General features: G+C 41.9%; 1 protein-coding gene across 1 annotated transcript in view; it reads right to left on the bottom strand.

Moving 5' to 3' along the window:
* Nucleotides 1–12639, bottom strand: part of CACNA1G (calcium voltage-gated channel subunit alpha1 G) — a 787437-nt gene that overhangs the window by 559028 nt on the left and 215770 nt on the right. The window contains exon 8 of the mRNA XM_086930846.1: nt 5138–5502. Coding sequence (XP_086786972.1) covers nt 5138–5502 — 365 coding nt within the window. The remainder of the gene's footprint in view (nt 1–5137; nt 5503–12639) is intronic.

Raw genomic sequence — 12639 nt, 5'->3', positions numbered from 1 at the left:
GATGGAAGCTACTGCATTAAATACAAGAGTTAGATGTTTAGGGAAAAACCTGTGATTAGGCGAGAGATATAAGACCTTGTGTCTTCTGGAAGAGGCAGGTATGAATAAAGGATACTTAGGTGGATAGATTAGTATTATTATTATACAGCTGGTTACTCCAACTGAGTGTCCCAGCACTAACCACCAGTTAGAACAGGGCATCTGAGCCACAGACCACCGCCCCACCCTGCAGCCAGGTCCCCTAATGGGACGGCTACCTCAAGCCTAATTCCGGCCATCCAAAGTCCAACGGAAAAGCCATGCCTTAAGTTTTTTTAGAAATACACTTCCTTAGGTCAACAGGGAGGTTATTCCAAGCTTTGGCTGCGAGGAATGCAAAAGAACTTCCACCTGCCCGTACCTTCCGCACCCTAGGCAAGGTCAACATTGGCGTGCCCATGGTCCTAAGGCAGCGTTCAGGTCCGACTTAAGAAGAGGGTGCAGAAAGCTAGGCCCTTGTTGTAGAAAATCCTATGGGTGAAACACACAGCCTTAAAAGTAACTCTGGCTTAAATGGGCAGCCAGTGTAATTTCCTCAGAGCCTCTCCAACTGGGGCCCGCTTAGGGATATCCAGTATTAGGCGGGCTTCCGCATTCTGAACCTTCTGCAGGATGTGCAAATTTTTCTGGGTCACCCCTAGGTACAGGATGTTGCAGTAGTCTAGACGTGACGTAACAAGAGCCTGTATAATCGTGCGTCTAGCCTCTACTGGGAGAAGGTCCAACATTTTTTTCAACATCCTCAGAGTGCCAAACAGACGCCAGCCACAGATAATATCTGTTCAGAGAATGAAAGAGAGTCATTGAACCACACTCCCAGGTTCTTAGGCTTGGCCTTAGGGGTCGGGGTGGGCCCATCTCCTCCGGCCACCACAAGTGTGACCTGAGGGAGGGTTGCTTTCCCACCACAATCACCTCCGTCTTTCCCACATTCAGCTGCAATCAGCTGAGCTTCATCCAGTTGGCGAGCTCCCCTAAGTAGGCCTTAAACTTGGCAGCCGTTCCCGCCTCCTCTTGCTCCAGGGTGACTATCAACTGTGTATCATCAGCATATGAAACCAGTTTTACCCCATGTCTCAGCACAATATTTGCCAAGGGGCGCATTTAATAATTAAATAAGAGCCGAACCATGCGGTACCCCTTGCAACAATGGACAGACTCTGGATTCAAAAGGATGCTGGAATACCTAGAAAGACCTATTCTCCAGGTAGTTTTTAATCCACCTCCATATCACACCGCCGACCCCGGCCTCCCGCAGCCGTTCTAAGAGAAGGCAGTGGGAGACCGTGTTGAATGCAGCACTGAGGTCAAGGAGGATGAGTGCAGTAGTTCTACCCTCATCGGCTGCCATTTTTAGAGCCTCTGAAGCGCACAGAAGAGCGGACTAGGTTTTATGTTTGGGTCCAAACCCAGATTGAGTTTCACGCAGTACTTGTCTCTCTTCCAAAAATAGGGATAGTTGGTGGATAAATAGTGACTTCCAATGGCTCAATTAGCCCTAATGCAAGCAAGAAAATGTTCCCCATCCCCTGGTTTGGTAGTAAAAGTCAGCTATTAACTGTGTTAAAGTGGGGCCCTCACGCCTCTTGGCTCCGACGCCATTACACCTGCTCCATTATTGAGAGCCACTTATTTCCTATGAAAGGAGAGGAGTGTCTCAATCTTTAGAATATCCATTATTTGGAATCAAAGGCATGAGCAGTGGAATGTGCTGAGAAATGCCAGACGTACAATGGAGGGACATTGTACTCATAGGGTCCCGATGATGCTGTAGACAGACGTGTAGGGACAGAAGTTGGCATTCATTAGATTATTTCTGCCTTCAGACTGAAGACATCCAGTGCTGCACACCTGCAACATTAAAAAAAATAAAAATACTGTAGCCTTGGTAAGGTGCTTTCAGGTCAAGGTCTTATGTTTTTTTTATTCAGGATGTAATTATACTTTCATGGGGAAACATCCTTTACAACGAAACTTTTTCCATGCAGTACCTTTACAACGCAGGAATTACAACGCAAGTCGTTACAACGACTTGCGCTGGAGGGCGCTGTAGGATAGGGAATAGTTTAATTTACTATCCAAAACCTTCTCTACTATGCATAGGGACTGGAGTTCAATAGTAAATTAAACATTTCACTATCCAGCGTCCCCCCAATGCAAGTCGTTGTAACGACTTGCGTTGTAAAACCTGCGTTGTAAAGGCATGCGTGGAAAAAGCATGCGTTGTAACGGCATACATCCCTTTCATGTTCTGGTATATGAAAAGGAATACCAACAAAAGAGCACACTTTAAGAAATGTTTGTTAATTTCAAATGGTTGTACTCGTTTTAAGCAGTATTACTAATGACATTTAATGTGTAAATATGTGTAAACATATTCCCAAATAAGGAATACTGACTTTCCTTGATTAGCTATATTTTCTATAAATGCTTAAAAATGTCCAATGTTTCAGTGGGAGTTATATTAAAAGATTCCAAGATTTGTGTCTCCTTCAGACAAGTCAGATTGAATGCCTGACACCCACACCATGAGGATCACTGACCTTGATCTGGCCTGCCACATCCTGGCCGAAACCTGGTTCAGCCAAGGAAATCCTCCAACCACACTGCCTCCCCCCCCACCACTGCTTACAATACTCAACTACAATCAATAGCCATTTACTTACTCTGCTGTCCTCAGTGCAGAAACTCTCTTGTTTGTAATCAAACCTCATACATAAAAACTAAGCCCTCCTGCCACTTTCAGCCGCTGATCTTCTCCCTTCTTTTTCAAGGTTTTCACCATCCACTTATCCATAAAACTATCATGGTTGGTGCCTCCAACCTCTGGATAGACTACGCCCCACTGCCAGACCAGGTCCTGGTCAGGCTTGTACCCCTTTCCATCATTTTCATAAACTTTCGTAAGAATCAAGGGCCAGCCACCATTTCAGAGTGAAAGCAGAGCTCTTTAAGACTCCTTCCAATCATCTGTCCAAGACCCTTTCTTAACAATACCCTTACAGTTCCAGGCAACCACACCTGCAACAGTCTTCCAACCCTAATACCAGAGGCTGCTGATAAGGTAGCTTCTTTCTATAATTCTAAAGCCAGCACATGCAGTATAAGGCGATTCATCAAATACCGCAACAAACACAATAAGCTCTGTTACCACTTGGCAAAAATAGACCACTTTGAAAATGACAAAAAAAATATTTCAAAGCGGTTCATGAGATAAAAAAATACAAAGGGCCAAGTGTTTCATTGATCTAGAGTGGAATATATGATGTTACAATGCATGCAATTACAACGCATGCTTTTATAACGGAGTCTTTACATCGCAACTACCATTACATTGTATGATTTTACAATGCATGCCATTACAACGCATACCATTACAACGCATAATACTTTTATAGCACAGTAGGGTAAGTTTTGGATAGTGTAGGGGTAAAAATTACTAAGTGTTGGATAGTGTAGGGGTTAAAATTTACGGAGTGTTGGATAGTTTTGGGGTACAACTTACTATTCCCACTCCAGTGAGTGCAAATGTAGGGAAAGTGTTGGATAGTGTAGGGGTAAAATTACTATTCCCATGTACCCCAAAACCCATGCCCACCCTAATACTAAAAAAATCTCCATAGCTGACCTTATAATGCGTTGTAATGGAATGCGTTGTAATGGCATGCGTTGTAATGGTATGCTTTGTAGTGACATGCGTTGTAATGGTATGCATTGTGATGGCATGCGATGTGAAGGCAGTTGCGTTGTAACAGTTGTGTTGTAAAGGTAGGTAATTTTAATGACTGCGTTGTAATGGATGTTTCCCTAGAGTACAGTTATTGAGGGGATCCCCTTAATCTATTTAAATTATTCTGTTTCCTGGGGAGGTGCTTTGACTTCGGGACATATTGCTTCATGATACCGAGGTTTAGCACCGTCTCTGACCCATTGAAATGTGGGAGATCTGATTGAGGTAAAGTTTGGGTGTCTCAAATTCTGGGGTATCAATTTTCTCCCACAAGTATATTCCATCTCACCTTAATTGAAAGATTAAAAGCTATGACAGGAGCATCCAGGACCACATTAGCTTGGCTACACTCATTCCTCAGTAAACATTAATGGTGAGGAAAAATGAATACTATTATCTCAAAAACAACGCAATAACCAGAAGCATCCCACAAGGCCTACCTTCAGCCCCATTCTTGTAAATATCTACAAGCTCCAATCTTGCACCTTCTTAGATATACAGTCCTGGCGTTCCACTCATACTCCGTAGACATCCAAATTTATCCTAAAGTCACTGTGGCACAGTACCACTTCAGCCAATTGCCAAACTGGCTAGCAGTCAGTGGTGAATGGCTGGATAGAAAAACATTCTAGATAAGCATTAAAGACTAAGGAATTCCTTCTAAGTGCCGACAGTTTCTACATTCCCCAAATGGTGTCCCAACATTTTTCAATGTACCAGTTTTCTACACTAACTGCAGCAAAATTCTTTAGGTCTTCCTGGATGTGGACCTCGGCATGAACAAAAGACAAGGCCTAGACACTACACAACTTTGCAATGTGCCAGTGCTAAATGTTCATGAATAACCCCCAACCTTGTTTCCAATTTAACCAACTTAAAAAAATTATTTTCACCAAAACCTCTAAAATCAACTCACCTGTATGGTATTCATCTCCAACCGTGATTGTACTAACAACTTTCATGCATGTATCTCCCCTGATTATCCATTTAGTTTCACTAAACTTCAGATGGCCCAGAATTCTGCATTATCCCTTATTACAGGTCTAAGAAAATGGTTCCCTTGCTCTCATTCCTACAGACACCCTGGGTCAAATTCAATATATTCTTCCTGCTCTCCTGCATGGATCTTATCTGAGAGTGCAGATAGTTTAAGAAGGGAAAGAGAGGAACTGGAGAAAATTAAGCTGTTTCAATTTGCCACAACATCTAGAATTAGTTTGAATAATTACCAGAAGCAAAATCTATCCTAAATTAAGGAAGAAACTGACATACATACATACATGCAGCCTTGATTACAAAGTAGAATTTGCCTTGGGTCACAAAGCCCTAACATCCCTTGGTCACTATGGATATTGGTTTGCGGCTCACCTGTTCATGATACTCAATCCCCATGCTAAGCGTGTTGATGAGAATGGCGATCATGATTCCTCTGCCAAAATATTTGCTGTCCACGATTTTTCGAAATGTTTCACACACAAGCTTCCAGAGCTTCACGAGAGCATGCGTTTCTTTCGGGGTCTGGTTTGGGCGCTGAGGGTCCCTCTGGTCACTGTACTGGACGTCCTGTGTGAACTCGTAGACGCCCTCCCCCTCCGACTCTACAACCTCATTATCTGTCACTTCCGAGTCGTTGGTCAGAGTCTTCGAACACTGGGGGCAGTGTTCGGGGCTGCAAGCGCCGCTGCCAGATTTTTTACTATGGCCAGAAATCTTACAAACAGACTTGCAGGCACCTACAATGAAAAGAGACAGTGTGCTTGTAAGATATTTGGTACATGAGCTTACTCCACAAACAAATTACAAATATTGGCAAAGATTCATAATGTTTTTGCTATGACGAGTCGTATTATCCTCATGAGCAAGACACACAATTCAAAAAAGTTTAATGTGGAGTCTTTTTGTCACTCCTCTTTGTAATGTATTTATATTTTAAGGCCAGGTAATTTTAAAATGGGTGTGTAATATGGACTTTCCCAGAAGAGTGTCAGAAACGCGACCAAGCCAAACAGTGGACATTTGGAAGGCCTCTACGGTCAAGTTACTTTCTGAGAGTTCACAAAAGTTCATATAGGTTCAGACATGAAGTGCAGCAATCCATACAGTATCCACAGCGAGTGTCAGAAGAGAACCTCAAGTTGTGAAATTATCTATTTTGAAGGTACAAAACAGTTTATTGAAAATAGTCTACGCATTATGCAAATGTACGAAACAAACATCTGCAAATGTAAAAGGTCTCATCTTGTGGCTGCTAATGTTGACTTATTGGCTTTGCCACTGAGTTTGATGATCCTGTTCAGCAAAAAAGAAATGAAAGAAATGCAGCAGTGGAGTGGCGGGAGATGAGGGGCAGGCAACAGAGGGTGAGGTAGGGGTGTAACATTTTTTTAAAAAGAGACAAAACTGAGGGCAAAGGGTAGGTGGAGCAAGGGATGAGAGGGAAGCAAAACAGAACATGGCGGGATTGGGTGAGGAAGCAGAGCACGAGTGAGAGGGCAAGAAAACAAATGCTCTCCCATTGAGTTGTCAAAGGAAATAAAGAAAGAAGCAGCTTCTGGAAAGTAAGCAGAAGGAGGGAATGAAGTCCTCCACTCCATGGAAGAAACACATGAAAAAGGAAGGGAAGAGGAAAGAAAGGCATCAAATTTGATGCAAGCTAAGTAGAGTGATAAGAAACTCAACCGATGGTAAGCACTGGTTACACGCGAAGTCCACTGTAAGTAGTGGCATCGACCACAATAGGTCTTCGGCGAGACTTAAAGCTATATGCCACCTAACATATGTCCATACCACACACATTGTAACTTATAACATGTATTTTCCGAATGCATCTTGAGGAAATGCGCAAATTTCAAATTTCACACCACTCATAATCTTAATCAATCACGTTTTGAACCAGCTCTGCTGCATCTAAATACCGGAGGATGGAGTCAGAGAGTTTAGTGACCCTTTCTCAACAATTAACACTTTTGCCGCTGCTTTGTGAGTAGTAGTTAAAGAAAACTAATGTGATAAAAACTAATGTTACATCATTTTAGTTTTCCTTTCCTGGTGCAGGGGCGGGGCTGGACTGCCAGAGCAGGGCTGGGGAGGTGTGGCTTGCCCACTACAAGGTGGGCAATGATGCTTTGACCGGCCCACTCTGGCCAGCCAAACCCTCATGCGCACTTTGCATGTTCTGCACCCAGGCAGTACACATGCCTTGGTGCTTCCTGTTCCTGCTTCCTGGAGCAAGCGGCGGCGGTGGCGAGTGGACCGAGAGGCGGCGGCTGGCCAGGTGGCCCACCTGAAGGTAAGCATTTAGTTGCTGTTTTTTTTTTATTGTTCATTTACAACCCTCCCCATCCCCCCGCCACCCCTGGTAAATAGGAGCCGTCACTGCGCTTTGGGTAAATACATTGTAAATACAGGTGTTTTTTTGCAAGTACCAAACAACAAGGTCTCCACAATCTTACAGCATTTCAAGGGTTGCTCCTTTTCTGACAAACAAAACAAAGCAGTGCCTTATTGGCTCCTATTAGCTCTCTCTTCAGTTGGCAAGCAGATGCAGCCACCACTAATTACATTTTCCATCAGCACCCCCATTAACCGTGGCATTTGCTCCTTTTCAGATTGGAGCAGAAAAGGTCACACAGACCAGTGCAAAAATCCACCTCCGGTTTAGCACATCTCATTACACACCGTCCCAGCAATTGCTAAATGTTAATTTGGTGCATCTCGCAGGTCAAAGAGATTCAGGGGAACTGGATGCATATGTATGTCGGCGCCTCCTAATGTGCGGCGGAAAACCCCCAAAAGTTGTACCGTGTAAAACAGAGCCTCGACCTTGGTTTACTCCCAGCGAGCATACTTCCCAAGTATATCGGAATAAATAAAATGCAATGTGTGCATGTAATAGCGCTCATGCCACTCCTCACAAATTTGGTGTCTAAATTCTTTGTAGATTCCACTTGAATGGCTAATGACTCTCATGAGAATTCCGAAGATAATGTCTTGCACTGACCACCGACAGTGTCACGGTCTAGAGTCTTTATTTTTTTTTTAAACCATTTTTATTATTACCTTTCTTTTACCTGCTGACATTGAAATTGTAATTGCAACAGTTGGTCAGCAGTAAAAACAGAGAAATCATTTTAAGTGATCAGGGTGTCCAGAATTACGCTAGGAGCTATAAACAAGAACAATATATAAAAGGACCATATTACATAAGTAGCTGTGTATGATGGGTCTATCCATAAAGAGAGAGAACCCAAACCTTTGAGGCGGGTAATCTCAGGAACCACAGCGCCAATCCAAACACCCAATACAGCATTGAAAATGTCAGGGTGCGCAGATGGACATAGGCTATATACCAGCAAAACATATACTTTAGAAGGGCAAAGTACGTTCTTTGACAAAGTAGTCCCTTGGAAGTAGCGCCATCTCTGAGGTGGACGTGTGCGTTATGCGAGGGTGGGCGTGTGGGTGGGTGTGTGCGTTCAGAGACGCATGCAGCCTGAGAACGTTGCCTGGGTATAAAAAAAGTGGGCATGTGGCTGGGCGTGTGCGTTCAGAGACGCTTGCAGCCTGAGAACGTTGTTGGGGTATAAAAAAGATTCACCCGAAGGACGGCAAACCTTACCGAACGCTACCTACCCCCCGCTTTACAATGCAGCAGGCGTCTCACAATGCAGACGCCCACACGTCTCAGAATGCACACTCCCACACACAACAACGCTGAACAGCACCACACCTCACTGTGATGAGATTAGAGTTTGTGCACGTCGTGAGGTGTGCGTGCCCTTCAGCTTTGTTGTGTGTGGGCGTGTGCATGCTAAGACGCCTGCTGCATTGTAAAGCGGTGGGGTAGCGTTCGGTAAGGTTTGCCGTCCGTCCTTCAGTTAAATCTTTTTTATATCCGGACAACGTCAAGACGGGCAGCTAGTATTGTTATAAAAGGCTTCTGACTACATCATAGCATCATAAACCATAAGGCCTCATGATTCATGAGGAACACAAATATATTATATGTTATCTGTTATATCTTTTTTTACATTATATGTTTCTTTTGCAGCAGTTAGATCGAAAAAGGATTTTTTTTTCAAATAGAGAAAATAGTAAGAAAAATACAGGATTGTACTGTTTCATTTTCTGTATAAACAATATGATCAAAATAATTATATGACAAAGAATGTATAAATTTAGACAAAAAATATTTGCCAGTGTGTAGTTATTGTCAAGTTAGAAATCCCATTAAAACGCATTTTTTGTTTTGCTACTAACCTTGGTGCTGTTTCACTAATGTGAATGAACCTTTCCCAAAAAAGTTAATTTGATATGGGTTTGGCATGACAAGTTTCATGCAGATCCGGCAGTTGGGAATATTTAAGGGGAAGCAAAAAATATAGTATTTCCCATTTTATTTCCCGTAGAAAACGTTGCTCTTGCTGTCATGCAAACAGAACCGTACTCACTGACATGCTATTGTTTAGTTTGCTCTAAATCTGTTCAGTAGTTTTCGAGAAAGTAGTTACACAAAAATGCATTGGTTGGGCTTCATCAAATCAAATCAAAGCTTTGATTTAATAGAGTTGCAATCACCATTTGACAGAGTTGCATTAAGGTGGTTAGTTGTAAGGTGGGTTAGCTTAGGGGTTGGGATGCCGTCAGGCCTTTCTGTCATCCCAGACTGTGCAAAACTAAAGGCCATGCAGAATGGAGGTAGTCCCACAACATGATACGAAGACATTATAATTTAGCACTACACTTCCTGCACACTTACCATTCACATCCACAGAACCACCTGTAAAACATTTTCACCTTTCCAGCTAAACACGGTTATCATTAAGTTATGGTTAGGTTGGGTCTTAACACCTTAATATATGTTTAAAAAGCCTCTGAAATTCAACACAGTCAAGATGCAGTTGGGGTTATGAAATAAAACCAAAAACCTTGAAATTCCCAGCTGTGGTTAGCTAAACAAAGCACAGCTGCATCCCTGCAAAGCACGAAGTACACACCAAATGCAATGGAATGCGTATGATCTAACAATATTTACAACAATACATTTGAAGATTTAAGTCCAGATCTTTACATTGCAAGACATTCACAAAGATACCAAACTGTATCAACAGTCAGGTCCTTCGTAATGTTAATAAGGTAACATATAATGTCACTAGTGTGATCATTCATGCCATTAGTGAAATCATCTGTTACATTACACATGAAGTCATCGGCTTTGCTTTCGGTTTTTAAGTTATGGTTTGCATGGCGGGGTAATCCCTCTGGTGTTGTTCAGGTCTATCTTGGTTGATATTTTCATCACATTTTGTAGGAACACGCTGAACAGAGCAGCATTGGCCATAAAGGTAAGCTACCCTGTACAAACTGTTCAGGATTGTATGATGTATTTTGGGAATATTATGGAGAGGAACAGCACATCATCCCAGAAGTACTATTTCAGACACTAGTGATAACGTCATTAATCTGGGAAGAAAGGGATCGATTGCATCGCCATTTTTGTGACATCTAACCCAAAGTCCTCAAACAAATAGGTGGTGACAGTGGAAACACAAAACATATACAGAGGTCCAAGTTTTACTGTGCATTGATCAAGCCCAGGTCATTGGGAGGTGTCTTTGGTAGCGGGGCAAATTAGAATTAGCAGTCTTGAACTGCCTTTTTTAGGGAGCATTGCAAGAAGAGATCACAGGTGATCTTTTCACATAGCCTTGTTGCCATGTCCTGGTTGCCGACAACCATTGAAAGTTTGGATATGTGCAAAGCAGTGTCTAAGCGAGGCATTCCTCTCTCCTTAAGCCTACATTCCCATTATACAGGAAGGACCCTGGGCGCTTCTCTCTCCATCTTTAAGTTCCAAAGACACATTATGATCAGGCACAACATAAATGCTGATGTAATGTGTGGAGTCAGAAGATAATGTAATAGGATGAGACAGAAGATAACTGTAGTTATAATGTGATAAAACAGTCAATATGGCTTAATTTAATATGATCAGGCTGATAATAAACACTGGCATAGTAATTCAATGTACATACTCAAGGAATAATGTGATGAGACAGAAGATTAACACTTTACGGCCGTTTCACAATTTATTTGCATTCTTAAATGTGACTCAGGCGCACATGACATTTATGACTCTAATTACACAACTACATGTTTGACAGAATCAACTAGGATGGTGGAAAATCCATGGACATGGCGGTTCGTTCATCGTTGTCAGTTTAGGGAGGGATAGGGTGGCAGATCAGTGGTGTGTTTGTTATGTACAATGAAGAGAAGACCCAGAAATTTGCAATTTTGTGAGCATTCACAAACATTTTCCTTGACAATTCCTATTAGTAGTTTTTGTGTCAAACATATAATGAACATTTAGTAAAGATAACAGACAGTGTTGAAGTATTCATGTGAATGGGTACACCAATAGATTTTTTTTTAAATGTATAAATGAAGTTCTGCAAGAATGAGATCTTTGAGAACGTTGTTTTAAAAATGTGGTCGAAGAGCAAATTGGTTCTCAAGCAATAATAAGGTTGAGTGAATTAAACACTGGGACCATCGGAAGATAAACACTAAAGTCACTGTAGGACTATACCAAAAATGCGAGTGTAGTATTTATAGCATCAGGAATATCATAATCACTGAAGTTTAATACAATCAAGTGGAAGAAAATAAAGAAGTGATAAGTGGATAAGACAGATGACGAGTACTACAAAAAAAATGTAAAATAAATAAATAAATAAAAAATATATATATATATATAAATAACACGTGAATCTAGCTCTAGATACAGATAAGAGTATTCATTCAATCAATTAGAACCTGAGCGCTTAAACAATATTGTAATCAGAAGCAGAATAATAAAGGAGTGGGTTGAAGATAATAATTCTGAACTCACTAAGCGGATAAACACTTATGGGAGTGTGTCACTGTGCGGACAATTAAATAATAATGGGGACAGGCAGAAAAAAAATGAATGTGGCAAAATGCAGTATTTAACTTAGCAATTAAAAATCAAACTGAAGAAAATATGCAAGCAATTATGTGATCAAAAAAAATATGAATATTGGGGTAATAATGTGGACAAACATAAAATAATTACTCCTATGAATATTTCATCAAGCAGAGGAAATATTCTTAGGTAATAAAGAGGTCAGAAGAAAAACACTCAACCAGTAAAATAAGCAAGCATCCGGCTGCACAAATATTGATTAAAATGTAAGCATAACCAAAATAGTTACTAAAATGAAGAGCTTAAAAGTAAAGACTCTCTTTACATGCTCAAACATTTGTTTAGCAGGATATGAAAATGGTGGACAGGTTGTTTAGGTGTAGTGAAGGGCTCCCTGCCAGTGAAAAGTCTAGTGGTGGCTCCTCCACTATCGCCCCACTGCTTTTAAGCAGTGCAAATAAAGAAAAAATAAAATTATAATAACTTCAAGTTATTATCATTTTATGTTCCGTGCTGCTCTGCTCTCGGAGCAGGGCAGGGGAGCAGCGGTTTGCCCATTTCTAAATGGGCAAACCCATTTCTAAATGCACATGACTGTTTGGCCTTCCCTCTGGGACCAGCCAAACAGTCATGTGCACTTTCCCTGTTCTCCATGCAAACTGCATTACATCCTGCGTGGAGAACATGCCCAGGCCCCCACTCCCTGGCTGAGCATCGATTAGTCAGAGAAGTCTAGATGTGCTTCCTGTTCCCAGTGTCCGACGGAAGAGAGCTGAAGCTAAGATTCGGAACCCCGCGGCAAGGTAAGTTATTATTTAAAAAATGATAATTTTGCATTGTACCCCCCGCGCACTGAACCCCGCCCTACCACGCCTGCCTCACCACCCACGAGCCATACCGGCCGCTACTGGTAAAGACATGA

Source organism: Lissotriton vulgaris, chromosome 7 (assembly GCF_964263255.1).
Source record: "Lissotriton vulgaris chromosome 7, aLisVul1.2, whole genome shotgun sequence".
NCBI lineage: Eukaryota > Metazoa > Chordata > Amphibia > Caudata > Salamandridae > Lissotriton > Lissotriton vulgaris.
The sequence above is the reverse complement of the archived record's forward strand: the minus strand, read 5'-3'. Positions and strand labels throughout refer to the sequence as shown.